The sequence below is a fragment of the Plectropomus leopardus genome, chromosome 3, assembly GCF_008729295.1.
Source record: "Plectropomus leopardus isolate mb chromosome 3, YSFRI_Pleo_2.0, whole genome shotgun sequence".
Classification (NCBI taxonomy): domain Eukaryota; kingdom Metazoa; phylum Chordata; class Actinopteri; order Perciformes; family Serranidae; genus Plectropomus; species Plectropomus leopardus.
The window spans coordinates 26,248,989-26,267,172 of record NC_056465.1 but is presented as its reverse complement, the minus strand read 5'-3'; the positions used below and the strand labels follow the sequence as shown (position 1 = coordinate 26,267,172).

General features: G+C 38.8%; 1 protein-coding gene across 2 annotated transcripts; it reads left to right on the top strand.

The window, feature by feature from the left end:
• Positions 1 to 167: 167 nt before the first annotated feature.
• Positions 168 to 17,976, top strand: sh3gl1b (SH3-domain GRB2-like 1b). 2 transcript variants are annotated; one of them, XM_042481809.1, is made up of 10 exons: positions 168 to 553; positions 5,596 to 5,664; positions 6,742 to 6,814; positions 6,896 to 7,039; positions 7,318 to 7,451; positions 8,494 to 8,652; positions 10,292 to 10,395; positions 11,349 to 11,482; positions 12,146 to 12,193; positions 15,277 to 17,976. In XM_042481809.1, exons 1-10 carry the CDS (start codon positions 509 to 511, stop codon positions 15,468 to 15,470), a joined length of 1,104 nt encoding a protein of 367 aa, XP_042337743.1. In that variant the 5' UTR covers positions 168 to 508; the 3' UTR covers positions 15,471 to 17,976. The 2 variants fall into 2 exon arrangements, with proteins under 2 accessions (XP_042337743.1, XP_042337746.1); XM_042481812.1 differs by lacking the exon at positions 12,146 to 12,193.
• Positions 17,977 to 18,184: the final 208 nt, after the last annotated feature.

Sequence of the window (18,184 nt, the reverse complement as noted above, 5' to 3'; positions counted from 1 at the left end):
AGAAGTGGGCCTGGTTTTTAGACATACAAAAGCTGTATTGCCTGAGGATGGGAACATCTGGCCTGTAAATGCTGCAGCAGACAGGCGGTGTGTCTGTGCTTCACCCAGCAGGGGGCGCTGTGCACCAACATTAGACTGCATTAGAGTACGCTATCTAAACTCGGGAAAGTGATTTCTTGGAAGTGGCTGGTGCAGATTTGAAGCTCTGTTTAGCGTCAAGAGTGCTCCTTTGCTTGTTTATGCTTGTTTTTTTCATTTCGCGAACTTATTTGTGGACGATTTTGACACACTTCGCTCCGTTATCTGCGGTCACAGTAGTAACAATCAGCCTCGACGTGGACGTGGTCAGTTGGCGTGTCCCGACTTGGAGTGACGGCTGTGCAGTCCTATGATTCCTCCGAAACATTTCTGCGCTGGCCCCTTTTTATAACAAACTGTATCGCCAACTTTAGGTATATCGTGACCTATTTTCACCTTCGTTGAAAGTTGAAGACACCCGGGGTTCAAGATGTCGGTAGCGGGCTTGAAGAAGCAGTTTTATAAAGCCAGCCAGGTTTGCAAAACTTTTTCTTTTTAGCTAGCAACTGTCATGTAGCAGCTAGCCTCGTTTAGCATTGTTAGCCAACTAGCGGTTTATAGTTGGCTAACGATTAATTTTAACTGTTAATGTAGCTGTTGCTGTGTTGTCTAGCTGGATGCCAACATCAGAAACGCTTTGTGTCAGTGTGTAAAATGTCACGGTTATTTTTAGTTGGCACTTTGTGTTCTTTTACAGCTAGCGTTAAAGTGGACATGTTTTGCATTAACGTTAGTTGAACTAACTAACTTATGCTAATGCTAAGTAACGTTGGTACGCTGTTAGCGGTTTGCAGGTATTTTGATTTGTTTTGGGGTTTTTTTTAAGATTTTTTTTTTTTATATAATCGGCAGTACACCAATTCTGATTCAGTAGGTTTACATCCCGTGGTAAACATTAGCTCTGTTTGCCCCAGGGACTCTCCGGGTGAGTCATAGATCTTAGAGTAAAAACAACAATTCACAAAAATGTCGTGCATTACAAACCAGCTAAGTGCTGACACATTAAAGTAAAGAGTACAGTTTAACTAAAGAGAGACCCATCCCTTTTTGAGGCAGTCAACATATTTCAGACATGCCTCTTTGCAGTGAAGACCCAGTTACCTATTTTTTAGCTGTGCTTTTCCTTTTGTTTAGTGAGACAGATCAAATATTAAGGGCAGTTGAGGGGAGAGATCAAACATACCAATGTGTTACAGATGCCATTTCCTTCATGAACATACAAAAGTGTTATTGTCTTTTGTTGTCTGAACCTTGGTGTGAATGTTTTTAATTTTGCCAGCTCTCTCAGTCATGGGCGGGGACGGTTAAAAAGATTTTTTTGAGTCTCTTTTCTTCCTACCCCTGCTGATCTAAGCAGGAAAGACATTTGGTTTCTGCCCCAGCTTCCTTTCAGGAACCGACTCAGATCCCAGTTGGTTTGGTTGTGAGGAAAAAATAACACAATTTAGAAGCTGTCAAGTCAGGTCTGTTGGTACTGACTGTAATGAAAGTGAATATTAAAGGTGTATGAGTGATTTTAAGTGGATTAGTGTATGAGAAAGTGGCCTAAGGAATGATGCGGAGAAGGAGGTGGAAAGAGAGTCCTTCCCCTTTATTTGACTGCAATGCAGTTGCTTTTCTTGCCAAAACTCCATGAGAGTCAATAACACTTGACATAGCTCAGATTTTCTTTGCTGGAAGCATGCAGGAAGTTGGCTGTGGAAATGATATGTGCCCTGTAGCTCACACATCCTTGTTTTTCTCTTTTACTGCCTTTCCTTCCCTGTTTTTCTAAGAATTACTCTCCACACTAAATCTTAAAAACTCGAAATGTGTGACTCAAAGGACAGCAAAAGCACAAACAACATCGCACTCATAGAAGTTATTAGTGTGACAATGTGAATGATTGTATGAATGATTGTAAAGGCAGAAGACAGATTTTGACAGTGTCCAAAAGGCATTTTTAAAAATATGTGTGCAGTTTGTCAAGTTTATTTATGAACGGATATAGTTGTAAGTAGGGTTAGGTGGAAAAATTGTTACAGCATAGTATCACAGTACTTTTACTGGCATTATTGTATTGAGATGCAAGAGATGTATCGATTTTTTGTTTATTACACAAAGAAGACTTTTCAAAGCTCTATAGATAAGCCTCACTGTTGATATCCTAGCCCAAATAAACGCCTATGCAGAGGTGTGCAGTTATATTTTCACCAGAAAATAATATACACCTGCCAGAATATCAATTATATACTTTCAGTATTGATTTCTCTGGGTTATTTTTACCTCTCTTTTAAACTTTTAACAATAATGGGAAGAAGCATCAAATCTGTAATTTGTAAGAAGATGTAACCCATCTTTCATCACAACAGTTAGGAGGCTGAAACTGTAGTAATACAGTGCTGACGTTACAAATTACCCGCCAGGAGTGTGTTCTTACAGTCTTTCTGCATTGGCACCCCTGCTGTGCTGATGGGCCGGCTCTATTGAAGTGAATGAGAGGACTGTATTTTTTTTAAAGCTGGTCTGAACGTGACCTTACTGCCTAACATGTTGATTTATTAGGTGTTAAAACACAGTTCAACCAAGAGAGATTAGTTTCAAGATATATTAATTAAAAAAAAAAAATAGATCGGCGAATAAAGGTAGATTAGAGTTTGGTGCAGACTTCATCAGGGTTTAATCCTTGTTTATTGGAGTGATAGTCTGCAATGTAATCCCCACCTGGGAAATCATAACTTTTAATCTAGATTGAGCGATAATGCAAGCACTGATGAAAAACTGCAGTGATATTGCAGGCTTACTAATATTGATTTACTGGAAATAACCTGGAGAAAGTTGCATTTTGATTTTTAAATGCTTGGAGGTGGGAGTTATTTGAAATCACTAGTGCCAAGAGACATAGCTAAGTGAAGTAAGAATGAAGGAAACTATTTTTTTGAAAAAGAGTCACATTCCCTATCGAACACTTGCTAAGGTCTATATATCTATCTTAAGTATTACCAGACAGGCCTCTGAATCTGATAACAGTAACATGATTTCTTTTTAAAATGTGGTTTTCTCACATACTTTTGTGGCCGAGCTCGCTTTGTATATCTAGCTGTATCTATCTAGGTAGACACAATGTATCTATCAAGATAAACACAGTGTTGTATCTGTAAAACAAGATTTATTTTTCCCCTTATAATGCTGCACTTACACGTTTTATTACAAATAATGGCTTTGACAGAAACATGTTATGTTACGGAGAATAGAAGAGTTTGTTGTGTTGCAGATAAAACCAACTGCTGTCTACCAGCTGACTTTTCTAATGCTACTTTAGGACACAATAGGGATCCAAATTAGGGTGCCACGTTACCTCTTTCTCTTGCTCCTCATTTGGTATTTAGGCCTCTGTAAAAGTCGACTCTCTGCGTCTTGCAATCTTCAAGTCATCTGAAACCAAACAAGATGTTAACTTAGCCTTTGTGAGTAGCATTTAACCGACTACTAGTAGCTTAAATACCCAGTCATTATGATAAAAAGGATACCTGTTATAGACTGATCCCTCTGCGTGTTTATACCAAAACTTCCCAATGATAACCTTTTGTGGATGTTTTTGGGCCTTACTCCTTTGAGCCTGTGTGCATGTAAATAATAATGTTACACTGACATGAGGACTTGATGTTTTCATCAGCAAAAGAAAAAAAATAAAACATGGCAAACAAATCACTTTGCTGCTTCCCAAAATCAGAAAAGACTGAGATCTGGAGTTTAACGACTTACTACAAAAAGAGTGATAAAACTTGTCATGAACTGAATTCAGCTTCCCCCGTCTTTTAAGGCAGACAAGTGTGTCAGAAAAAGATAAGATAGCAAAGATTCAGGACCGCAGACTGCCTACTTAACTTGAAGGTCGGGAGTCAAAGTAGACTGAGAGTTGAAGCTGTATCTTTTCTTGTGACCTGATTCCCCCAAGGCCCCCTGTCATGTGCTTTCCGCGTACTGCAGAGATTCAGCAGTACTTGAAGATCCCAGACTGTTCAGGAAAAGTGTGTCAGCTGCTGCTCAGAAAAGAGTATCCATCATGCATTTCATTTTCTGTTGGTTAGAACAGGTAATCTGGAGAATCAGTACTGCCACGAAATAAACAATGCTTAACTATTATTTAATGTTTATACTCACAGCTTAACCTTTGTGACTACATATTGAACTCTACTGTTAACTCACCAATCATAATAGTCTTGAAATAAGAATTTCCCTTGGACCCAGAAAGTTTTGGTAATTCCAGTAATCACAAACAGCAGTTTGAGTCACGTAGGAAATGACTCAAACTGCTGTCGCTCCATCACAGATGAGTGAATTTGGCTGAGGAGGGGAAATGTTATGTTAATCTCTCAACTAAAGGATTTAATATGTCTAATAAACCAGTTGGGCTATGCCACTTGAAAAGATCATGTGAGAATAAAATTAAAATCTTGCAAATCTTTGCAGTGTTTCATTAACTGTCCAGACTGTTTTAAGTGCTCCGTCTGTTATTACTGTAACCAAAATAATTAAACATAAACACCCTTGTACACCCTTGTTCAAAACTTAAATGCACAAAAATAAGATCTGTTAATTAAGTCCTGATGTGACACGCATTTTAATACAACAATAGTGTTGTGAAGATTTTTGCTATAAGCCCAAAGTAAAAGTGTTAATTTTGGTTTCTTTTTGGCTTTGCAGAAGCAAGTCTGCAAGTCTCTCTGGAACCATAGACTGTTGTTGCCAGCCATTTTTAATATCTTCCTAGTGGAGATGGGGGTTGTTTTTCAGCCCATTCCACTTAAAAGCAACTCAGATTTGGATCCGTGTACTTCAAGGTTTTAAGTATCTTTAAGTCACAGCAGTACAGGCTCATTACAAAGCCAGAAAAAACAGTGTAGTTCATTTTCCAGTGGTCTGTGACTCACTCTTGTCTCTGAAAAGGCACAAATCCTGCTCACAATTTAAGGAATTAGCTAAGAAATGTGTACAAAAACACATTTTTTACATGCATAGTGAAGGGACCTTTTATATTTCTTAGACTTGTCTGAGACCTAAAAACATGTTGAGAGATCTCACATGTGCTTTCAATCAACATGTTTGAGTCTTACTTAGGTTGTAGCATGTTGTCTTTATTGAAATAAATGCAACAGAGTAGGCTTGTCCAACATTTCTTCATCCTGCAAAGTGTAAACAAAGGGGATTGCATAACACTGCTCATGTTGTTGTTGTTTTTTGCTGCACTTTTGTTATCTATTATTCTAGATTCCTGTGTTTAAGTCACCTGATGAGATGGGTTAAAGGTTTACTGCAACACACATAGCCCACATCTGCTATGTGAAACGTTCATTTTTACATTTTCCACACAGAGCAGGCGTGTGAATGTGTAATTTAGAGATGAGCACATGCTTGTTTCTCCACTCTAATGAAAATCTTATGAGCAGCATTAATTAATTAGCGCTCTTTCTGTCTTTCCTCCTCTTTTCTCCTCTCTCTCCCGCTCTTTCTGTCTCTGTCTCTCTCTCCCTCTAGATGGTAAGTGAGAAAGTTGGAGGTGCTGAAGGAACCAAACTAGACGATGACTTCAGAGACTTGGAACGGGTAAGAGGCTTCTTTGTGTGGTCTTAAGAGAGAAACATCCTTGGCTGAAGCTGTAGGCCTGATTGGTTTTACACTCAGTAAACAAATATGCTGCTTTTTCCGTTCCAAATGTTGTAGCCACTGTAAGTGTTTAGGATATAGGGGGATATATTGGCAGAAATATAATATATATATTTTCCATAACTATGTTGTTATTAGTATCACTTGAAAATACAAATGGTTGTGTTTTTATTACCTCAAAAATAGCAGTTTATATCTATATACAGAGCGGGCCCTCTTCAGTGGAGTCCTCCATGTTGTTCTACAGTGGCCCGAATGGTCATATCAAACACTGGCTCCAGAAAGAGCCTTTTTAGTTTTTGCATTTTTTGTTTTGGCCATGATAGTTCTCTTACATGCTTGGTGTGTTTTAGTGAGTGGCAATCTGCAACCTTACTGCCAGATGCCACTAAATCTTGCTTGCTAGACCTTTAAGTAATTAAGTAAAAAAGTATTATTTTGAACAAAAAAGCCAAAATTCACTGTTTACAGCTTCTAATAGGGGATTGTTTGCTGGTTTTCTCCATCTTTTATGATAAAATTGAACGTCTTTGGATTTTCAGGTTGGTCAGAAAAACAGGCAAAATATAGATGTCACATTGTGCTCTTGGAAAACTTTAAGGGCATTTTTCCATTATCTTCTGACATTTCATTGCATAGTTTATGTTTTACATTACACCCTACCTCAGAAATGAAAAGGGATTCTTTAATTTGATATAGAACAGAGGAGAAAATGAAGTATTTTATACTTCATATATTTTATATTATTATTAATACTCAATGAACATCTACAACTTCTCCTTAACATCTTCTGAAACTCTATTTATTTTGTTAGAAATTTTGAAATAATAAATTTACTATATATTTAAAAAATTAACTTTAACTATTTGAGTGAACCTAATTAAAATAAAATGTAGTTGTTAACACAAAGTTTAATCACACACCTCATTTGGCTGTCAGTGTTTTATTTTCGTTGTGTGGTTACAGTAAATCTGTTGTACCTTTACTTACTGTATGTGTGCTTGCTGTGTTTTGTAGAAAGTAGATGTGACCAGTAAAGCCGTGGTGGAGGTAATCTCCAAAACATCAGAGTACCTTCAGCCTAACCCAGGTGAGAAGAAACCCTGTTTTCATTCATTTATTTAAAAACTTTTAATTCTACGATGACATTCATTTCAACTTTCCTCCTTAGCATCACGGGCCAAATTGTCCATGTTGAACACCATGTCTAAGATCCGCGGTCAGGTGAAGAACCCAGGCTACCCTCAGGCCGAGGGGCTGCTTGGGGAATGTATGAGCAAGTATGGACGGGACCTTGGAGAGGACACTAACTTTGGTGAGATATGTGTGTTTGTGTAGCGACAGTAAACTTCTAGCACAGGAATGCTGGGTTTGTTATGATGGGTTATCGGGTGTGCATGGTTGTGTACTTGTGGTATTCTGACTGATAGATTGCACCCGAATGCTTTTACTGTTTTAAGTATTGTATTTGTGTCTCTGTGTGTTTTTTGGATCTGTTACTTTATGTGTGGTCTGATGTTGATATGATTCTTTGGTACAACACTATAAATCTAATATATCACCAAGCTATTAATCTCTGTCTGTGTGGCTCAGGCGGAGCGCTGGTGGATGTCGGAGAGGCCATGAAGAGATTGGCAGAAGTCAAAGACTCTTTAGATATCGATGTCAAACAGAACTTCATTGATCCATTGCAAGGGCTCTGTGACAAGGACCTCAGAGAGATACAGGTACATAAACAACATCATTCCTTCATATTCAGGGTTCCCACTGTCATGGATAACCTGGAAAAGTCAGAGAATTCAAAGTTTCCCACAGAATGACAATGTATGTGTAGAAGCCGACGACAATTAATCATTGTCATGAATCCGTATCATTCTGTCTCCTCACTCTCAAATCGTATGTTTGTTTTAGTTAGTTAATGCTTTCCATGACTTCCTTTTTCCTCTGCAGCAGTAGGTCACTCACAGGGTGGATAATTGATATGTAGATCCCTTCACACCCAATCGGATCAAATCTATGGCTGTTTGCAGATGTTCGTAAATGAAAAGCAAAGTTTTAGACCCAGCAGAATGAACATTTAAGTTTCACTCCCAGTGCGGCTGATGCTATGCCGCCTCTTCCCCAGTTGCACGTAAATAACCAAACAGTATATAGTCCAATAGTGCTCCTAGTTAAGAGTCCAGCTCCAAAAATCTATTTGTGGCATCAGATGATTTAGTTGTGGTGGCCTGTCACATAAATGAATGTGTGGCATGCCCTGGAATTTCTAAATCAAAATTTCCAGGCTTGTAAAAGTCAAATCATTTGAAAAGGTTATTGAAAGTTTGGAAGGTCATTGAATGTAGTTGTGTGTAATGAATTTGTCACAGTAATCTCCTGTAATAACCTTTGACGTAATGTAACATATTAGTAAATTTAATTTCTGTAGCTGTTGACGTAACGTAGCTTGATGTGTGGCGACGTTTTGTGTACCATCATGTAGGTTTCTTCATTTTGTCCTCGTAATCCATCTCTCCCGTCATGTATGCCAGCTATTTGAAATTATGTTTGAAGAGAGTTTGAATCTGATATGTTTTTTTAAAAATGCAGTGGTGAGTGGGGGAAGAAACAAAAGAAATGTCATGAGTCCTTAAAAAGTCATGGAAAAGTTATCAAATTTTGTCCATGATGATGTTTGGGAACCCTGCGAATCGTCAAATTGAATTTAAACAAGACCGTAATAAACTCTGTGTCTCCTCATAAACTAACTATTTCTCTTAACCACCTCAGCATCACCTGAAGAAGCTGGAAGGCCGTCGCTTGGACTATGACTACAAGAAAAAGCGTCAGGGTAAGATCCCAGATGAGGAGCTTCGACAGGCCTTGGAGAAGTTTCACGAGTCAAAGGAAGTGGCCGAGACGAGCATGTACAACCTGCTGGAGACTGACGTGAGGACCTATTTATTACTGTTCACAGCATGGTGTGGGTGTCTGTTCTCTGGTGCATAATTTGTAAGCCTGTTCCTGTTTCTGTGGAGTCCATCTTTAAAATAAAAAGGATAACTACATCCAAAAGGCAGGGGCTCTTTAGTCGCCCCTTTCCTCAGCTATAATAGTAGCTTCTGATGGGTTAAAGCCATTTGTACCTAACACAGCATTTGTTACGTTTTTAAACACTTTGAACACAAAGAAAAGAAAACATTTACAAAGCTCTAATATACAGTTTAAAAATGTCTTTGCAGCAGCACTATACTTAAGTATAAATTATTGCTTCTATGTCCTTGCAGCAATATAACCCCCCCCCAATAATGTGTATTCATGAAAACATTTCAGAGGATAACTAAGTTATTTACAGCCTGAGCCTTCTGGTGATATTGCCGCTGCTGCATCATGTGAAACATTTTATCAGTTGTGTCATTGCTGAGCGAGACTGAGCTTTTCTTTTCTGCTGTTCAATACACACCTACAGAACAAACACACGCCAATAGTTACACCTGTAAAAGTGTTTAGCCAAAACTCACACTGGAGATAAACATGTCTTTAAATAGCTGCAGTTAACATTTAATAACTGTTTGGATTTTGGGTTTCGGAATTAGAGCATTTGTTTGCCCTGTCCATAACTGCAGGTGTGCACACCTCTAGGTAAAGAAGAACAAGAGGACAAAACAGCTCAGAGCATGTATCTGACTGTGTGCAGGACTAAATGAAATTGTGTGTTTTGGTATACTACAGCACTGCAGTCGAGGGTTTAGTTTTAATATTAAAGGACTGGTTGACATTGTGAATATGACCAGTCATACCTGAAGGAAGTCCATCTGTTCCACATTTCCTGTTATTTCTTTAGTTCCAGCCTCTTTTTATGTTGTTCCCCATGACTATTGAAATACTATGTATCAGTAAAGTTGAGTGTGACAGCTCACTTTTGATCTCGGAAATAGTACTTTGACAAAATGATCTAAACTGAAGGTCCACTAACTAGCATGAGAAAAGTTGGAATGATCCAGAAAAAAAGTGGACCATGAGTTAAGATTATTATGTCAAATATAAATTATTTATCAAACATTAACTCCATGTTAATGTGTCTCCAAGGTGCAGTAAATACCCACATGCTGTCACTGGAGCTTTTATGAGGTGTTATTTATTATTTAAGGGGCGGCTCAGAGGTAGAGCGTGTCGTTCGCTAATCGAAGGGTCAGCAGTTCAATCCCCAGCGCTCCTCCAGTCAACATGTTGCAGTATCCTTGGGCAAGATACTGGACCTCAAATTGCTCCTGATGCTGCGTCATTGGAGTGTGAGTGCGTGTGAATGGTTACTGAGTAGCAGGTGGCACCTTGTACTATAGCCTCGGCCACCAGTGTGTGAATGTGTGCGTGAATGGGTGAATGTGTGACATGTAGTGAAAACGCTTTGATTGGTCAAAAAGACTAGAAAAGCGCTATACAAAAACAGTCCATTTACGATATATCAAAAATTTAAAGTGTTTGTCCATTGGAATGAAAAATACAGTAACTTAAGCTAAGTGACATTGATCATCATCTGTACCTTATGTATTTGTGTGTGCTTGTGTGTGTATGTATGTGTGTGCAGATAGAGCAGGTGAGCCAGCTCTCATCGCTGGTGGAGTCCCAGCTGCAGTACCACAGACAGGCTGTGCAGGTGCTGGAGGAGCTGTCTGACAAACTCAGAGACAGGTGCAGTATGAGACCCGACACACAAAAATACCAACATACTGTATGGAGCCTCTGACAGTGCAGCTTTCTGCTTTGAGCAGAGATGCTCGAAGTTTGGTTACTGATTGCCATTTTAGCGGAGCCAGCAAATGACTGAGGGCTGCGCAGGAAAAATGCAGTTGTGATTCATCAACAGAAGTTATTAACTTAAGCTTACAGCACTAGCATTGATAACAAAATCTAATTCCCACGACATTCATGAGGTGCCACTATTTGCCATGCAACCAGTAATGTCCACTTTCCACAAGCTGCCATCTCTAACCTGACAAACGCTTCTCAGGTGGATGCAGTTTGCTGCAGTCGCTTATTAGCATGTTGAATGCAAGCTATAAAAAGTGAAGTTAGTGAAATAGATGTGATTGATTTTAAATAAAATGCAACCATTACATGTCATGTTCGGGGGCTGGACTAAGAGATCGTTTATATGGCAACGGTTCTTGCATGTAAGGTAAAACGCAAACTGAAACCGGGTTCCAGAGTGTTATCTTTTGAAAACACAACCCCTTCTGCCGTTGTGTAAACTGGCAATGCGCAGATCCTGTGAGAGCAGTGACGTCGCAGCTGCACTTGGCACATGGTGTTCTTTTATGGTGTGTCATTACAAAATTGCAGCGCCAAGTTCTGTCCTGGCATGCATACTACAGTGTTTTCATTTTTTTTCCGTTTACACAAGGATCATTTTCACAATGTTACCATATAAACCAGATTTTTTTTAAAAACACAAAGGAAAGACTTTCCGTTTTTGGTAGTGCCGTTCTCCTTCATATGTGGCCTAAATGTTTCTGAGAGCCACCAATGGCCCCATTTTGAGCAACACTGGTTTAAAACTTTCCTAGTTCAGTCACAGTAACTTACAACATCATTTTGGATTCATTGTGGAGGTTTGGAAATGCAAAATGTATCTTTTTGTATAGGATGAATGATGCTCAGAATAGACCAAGACGTGAATACACACCTAAACCCAAACCTATCTTTGACTTCGGAGATGACAACCATTCAAACGGCGGCTACTCAACTTCAATGGCCCCTCCACCTTCACGCAACTCAGGTAAGAAACAGCTGAAGGGCTCCAAAAACACATTTCTGATTTTTTTTTTTTTACCATGAACGCTTCAGTAAACTAAGTTAGAACTAACAATCAGTGTCAAAATGATGAAGAGGTTGACTGTACTGTTTGCACCAGACAAACAAAGAACAAAATAAACTCCCTCTCAGGCATGATTTGTGGAAAAGAGCTGCCATACAGCAATAAAACATCCAGCTGTTTCTACACACACACACACAGAGGATGGACTAAGCCAGAGTAGCGTGCCTGCATTGAACACACTCCTTAGAAATCTAACAGAAACTAAACTGGAAAAAACTCTCCACATTGCCAACATCATTGCTCAAGACCTGCAAACAATCAGTGCCACTGAGCACAAATATGTAAAACAAATTCTCTTTTTCTGTAGTGTTATTAAGGCTGTATAAATGGTGGTGAGCACTAAATGTTTGACTCTAAAAAGTATTCAGACCATGAGAAAATGGATGTTTGTTTATGCACTGGTGTGTGTGTGTGTGTGTGTGTGTGTGTGTGTGTGTGTGTGTGTGTGTGTGTGTGTGTGTGTGTGTGTGTGTGTGTGTGTGTGTGTGTGTGTGTGTGTGTGTCCTGTCATCTGGCCGGCCTTTCTCCAACTGACCTTGTTCCTCTTTCCTCTGATGTCATCAGAGCCGTTTTTTCACTTGGCCACATTGTCCTTTCGGAAACCCAGATTGTGTGAGTCATAGATTGTGTGGGTCGTCACAATTCTTGTGGTGTTGAAATGATCCAGTATGCTTGCACAGCTTCTGGTGTGAAATGTAGGAAGTGGGATATTAGTTGCTTCTCACAGATTTGACTCATAAATGGTGGTTTATGGTGCACGTATACTTTAACCGCATGTACGTTGTTTTCTATGAGATCCACGTCCTGTAGACAACTGCAGACTGACTCACTGAAAGTCTCTAACACCTCTGCAACCACTGACTCAGTCCACAGTTAAACATGCAAAGAACAGTCAGAAGCTAATTTATTTGAGGAACAAGTGAAAACTTCAAAACCACACTTTTTTCATAATTCTTTATGAATAAATATTTCTGGCATTATTATGACTATATTAATAAGTTATGAAACCAAGGCTCTGATCAATGTCATGAGTATTAAATGTCCAGTGTGTACGTTCTAGTGGCATCCAGCAGTTAGGTTGCAGGACTGAAACTTCCTCTATGTGCCGAGCTCGTAGTGGAAATACAGACCCAAACAAAAACACGAACGGCCCTATGTAGAGACAGTGTTTGACGTGTCCGTTCTAGGATACTATAGTGAAAAAATGATGGACTCTGTGGTAGACGACCTGCTCCATATGTAGATATAAATTGCTCAATCTAGGGTAACGAAAACACAACAATTCTTATTTTCAGGTAATACTTGTTATAATGATAATAAAAAGAAGAAGAATTTTTTTATTTATATAACACCTTTAAAACCAGATGTTTACACAGTTTTTTGACAGACAAAGCAAAGGCAGTAACTCAGGGAATAATAAACAAACGTCAACAAATATACCAAACAGAGAAAGATCTAGAGAAGTCAAACGAAAAGGCAAGAACAAAATGCGAAGACAAAAGTTCAACAAGAATAAAGCAAATAAAAGGAATAGAAGTGATGAAACAGGCAGATCTTGAAAGGCATTTTAAGTACCAATTTAATAAAGTTTTTTAAAATATCAGAATAAAAGCAATAATAAATGATAAAAACTAATATAAAAAGTGAGAGGATGGCATCACATCAGTGGGGATGAAACAGAGATAAGCAAACAGATGAAAAAGACATAGATGAGCAAGTAAATGAATCAAAAAATAAAAAGATTGGAAGAATGGGGCATCAGAATGAAGAACAAATAAAATAGGCTAAGAGCAGCAATATGAATAGAGGAAGAGAGACAAAAAATAAATAAATAAATAAAGGTGACATCAAATAAAAGCAAGTCTGTAAAACTGAGTTTTAAGAAGTAATTTAAAAGATGTCACTGATTCTGCAAGTAATAAATGAGTGAAAACATAATTATGAAAATTTAACCAATTTTTGCCAGTAGATGCTCCTGAATCCTACACACTGGACCCTTAAATAAAATGAAAGAAACAAGCAGCTGGTGCTAGAATTTTAGTGTTGATTTTTATATGTAGTGGTATTTTAATTATAATAAGGTTACCTGTAAGCTGCCTCATCGAGCAATATTGTTTTTGAACAACACAAAGTTGAAATTGGCGAGTTCTGTGTGTGGACAGTATAGGGCAGATGGAGTTTTTATCACCATACTTTTATTACAGACTAATGTCTTTGTTTTGACAGTTTTTATGTCCCACTGCCATATTTCATAGATGTAGAACATCATTTGTCATCTTTGTTTTTTTTGTGTCCATGTGAAAAATAATTTTTAACCCCTTAATTTTAGGACCATACAGGGTAGAACTGATTCGACTTTGGAGTAGCTTCGTGCATATAGCACATACTTATATTGAAGTCAGTGTTATTGATCTGGTACTCACTTTGAGCTGCTATTTTGCTATTATTATAGTTTTATAATAATGTATCACAGGAGAATGTGAAAGTGGTAGCTCGTAGAAATGAACCTATTGAGAATTATCATTTGAATCTGCAGCTCCCTCGACTGCTGAGATGACTAGTGAGTTTCGTCTCGTTGTTAAGCTGTCCGGCCCGCAGCTTATTAGTTTTGGTTCAATCTTACTGTTCTCATACTGTTGTTTTCGGCTGCAGCAGGCAGCTGTCATCACAGAATATGCTCTAATTACCCATGAGATATTACCTGCACTGCACCAAACAGCACACAGACGAAGTTAATAATAGAAAAGAAGAGCCAGAAATTTCCCTCAGGAGTTGGTATTGTTGACAACCTAAAATTAATGATAATGTTTCCCCCATAACTGCTGTAAACAGATGTTTAACAATAGGTTTGCCAGTTTATAGTATATTTTCAATATTTTCCCATTAATACATTAATTCACCTTTGTTCTGACAATTTATCAAAGGAGACAAAACAGCAGAGAATGCCATTATCTTCGAAGCAATTAAATCAACATCATCAGCACTGATGGAAAAGTGGGTCATATAAGCTTACATGCTGGTTACAAGCATTTGTCAATTTGTCAAACTGCTCATTAGACTCCTTTCACTGTGAGAAATTGCCACTAACTTTGATTTCTTATAATATAACCTTAAGTTGCCTCAAAGTTGGTTTTATTTGATTGTTGACATTATTTTTTCTGCGTCTGCAAACTCATACAGTATAGGAGTGTACATAGAGAATGAATGACCCAAGCTTTCCCCGTCTCTAGCCTGCGCAGCAGTCTGTGGTGCAAACTTGATACAATGAGAAAATTGTTAGGCGACAAAAAAGCCTAGTTTGTCTCGCATGTGGAGCCCCTCTCTCCTCTGCTGATCTTTGTGACGTCACAGAGAGAGGGATAGATGGAGGAAACGATGGACGCATGGGGTGGGAGGAGGACCGTCACACAGAAAAGCTGGTGTCAGAGGATGTTGTGGTTGGAACTTGTCAGCACTCTTGAGTGTGTTTGCAATGCTAAGATGAAGTTGATCTGACTGCACCACATGCTAATGTTGTACTAACATCGTATGTATAAACTACAGTTTAGACAAAATGCTTAAGCTGTGCAGTGTGAGGACCTTCTCTTGAAACCGGTGCTGCTGTGGGCCCTCGCTGTGTCTGCAGCATCTTGATTATTTTCCTCATTGTCCCCTCATCTTCCACTTTCTTTCTCTCCGTATATGTGTCCTCTCAGCCCCGGAGCAGCCGAGCTGTAAGGCGCTGTACGACTTTGAGCCAGAGAATGAGGGAGAGCTGGGCTTCCGCGAGGGCGATATCATCACCCTGACCAATCAGATCGACGAGAACTGGTACGAGGGCATGCTGAACAGCCAGTCGGGATTCTTCCCTCTCAACTATGTCGAGGTCCTCGTCCCGTTGCCACACTAATATAAAGAGAGCGAGAGAGTTAAGGAGGAGACTGATGGAGAGGAGGAGGAGAGAGTAAGTAGAATTAGTAGAGAGGGAGGAAAGCGAAGCCAAGGGATGGTCTGCAGAATATTCATTTTCACCTTCAGCTCCAACGTCAACATCACAGACGAGCACTTTTTGTCATCTGGAGTTCTGGAGAAGATGGTCACATTTCAAAGTCCCATTCCACCCAAAGGTAAAAGGATCTGAGATGGACACAACATGTCATCACCTGTTATCTGGCAGTCAGAAACATTTCCTGAGGACTAACTGATGACACATTTCTAAGCAATATTTTTCTTTAACCACAACTTACTGATAATTTGTATTAAATCTGGTGATTATTTTGGGGTGACACATTCATATCATCCTTCTTGTGAATGCAGTCTGTTTAAAACTCAGGTTTTCAGGCTGGAGAGGCCAAAACAAAACCTCATAGTAAATGTCAACTAACTTGACTGACTATCATGTCATTTCAAAACTGAAAACTTTGTCCCCTCAGGACTGGAGCTCATCTCTTGATGCCACCTGCTGGCCAGACTGAGAATTACGTTCATCTAAACTAAAATGGAATTGCGCTCGACTAGAAATGTAGTTTGTATCTAAATGGAAAAAAATACTGCAATTGCATTTTTAATGACAAATGAGCAAAAATTAGCTTCAGATTTGTGATTTGGACCGTTTTCATGTTTGGGCCTATTTGTAATGCTCTTTTTAAAGATCTCTGCAAAAGCTGTGCACTGATAGCTTCAGGAGACAACAGGCCTGATTTAGTGATGTCCCTATTTTGTTTCAGTATTTGATTTACGTTAGTCTCTATGTGCTACAGTAGCTTTAAAGTAGAACTGCTTACTGAATATGTGAGAAAGTGTAATTGCACCTTGGTCCTCAGATGAGATTGATGTGTGTGTGTGACAGACTTAATCCACCATCACACACAGACCCAAAGTTAAATGCAGAAATTGCACCTTTTTGTCACTCGAAGCAGGCGTGTGTTTTTCGTGTAGACATGCAGAATGATTAGTTTAGTAGTTGTCTTCTAGTTTGTTCGATAGAGGAGACAGAGCCAAAAAGTCTTTATGAAATGCAATAGAAACATATCACCTGGTGCGCCTGTTTGTCACACTGCTAACTATTCTGTAACATAGCCATATATTCATTTAGTTTTGGGCCTGTTTGTGTCTAGCATGTTTCGCCTTTTACTTTTGATCCATTTGAGGTGCCTGTTAACTTCATGCCTGAATAGATGACGCTGCTGGCAGCGACTCAGTCTTTCATTTTCATCACTAAGTGTCCCACTATTTCTGCCTGCCCTCATGTCTTTGAGAATGTGAAACTTACTTTGACCCTGTGATTCTGATGAGTCACAACGGCTGTGATTCATTCATCAGTACGTTGGGCTGTTGTAGACAGGTGTCGATCCTGTTTCATTGATCTGTTCAGACAAGGCCGGTTCTTGTTCTGGATTTAGCGACAGTCCACACCTGCAGATGGAGTTTAATCCAACATACACTGTAAAGTATGAGGGAAAGACCTGGAGTGAAAGGGAAAACATCAAGGGAAAAATCAATGTAAGCTGTTGTCCATTTTGACAAATTTGGAGTTTGTTACCAAACATGGATCCTTACCAAACGTATCGTCAGTTCAGCTGATTTTGAATTGTCTAAGGGAGAAAAAAAGTTTAAATTGTGATGAAAAATGTATGCTGCAGGATCTTTCTGCTACATTTCCCCTCGTGTTATCTGTGTTTGTCCATCACTCCACGTCACCAAACACTTCCTCCACTCCTGAGTTTGGTCCTTGTCTAATATGTTTACATCTCTGATCTTACTACATTTCAATGCTTGTATCAAGTTCAGGGCAAAGTTAAAGGGCTGTAGGAGGTGCTGTCTGGATCACACTGTTATAAAAAGAAGTCTTTGCTAGCTTTGTTTCAGTGCCTTTGGAAGAGAAAGGAGGGAAAGTACCGCAACTAATCCAGCAACCAAAACCTAACCTATCTACTTAAGAATATGGTCAAGAATTTCTTTTCTACTTTTGGTTTTTATTTCTAGCCATTGGCACTTTTCCTGTGTAAAGATAAAATGCATGTGTGCATGTTTCTGCACATTTCTGACACTACAGACAGTTTCCTGGATGTGTTGTTTAGACTAATGTGAGGTTTATCAGCAGACCACCAGCAGAAACTGTTTTTTATGTAGATTTTAATCCATGTTTGAAAAAAAAGTCCCACTGATTTCTTTTTTTTTAAAGGGCTATGTATTTGTTTAATCAGTCTTAAATGCTCTTTGGAACAGCATTAAATCATTCTGGCTCTCTATAGTATTATTTTTTATATACAAGACCTTAAAACATTTAAATTAATCTTTGCATGTAGTCCTATATTACACCTTGTACATGTATGTCTTTAGATTTAAGTTGCCTTTTTACTTTTGGTATGAGTACAGAATTTAACCGCAATATTTTGTCTTTTATTATTGTATGTGCTTCTTTCTCGTCCCCCACCCCACTTCTTACAATAAATAAAAACAAAAAATGTGTTATTGTTGCGCCTCAATAGCAAGGTCTTCTGACATAATTATGTCTGGTTATTCAAAAAAGTTGAAAAGGTAGCAAATTTCAAGTCAAGGAGGACAAAATACTCACATTTCACTTCTTTATTTGGCTCACATCACGATAAGCAAACACCCACT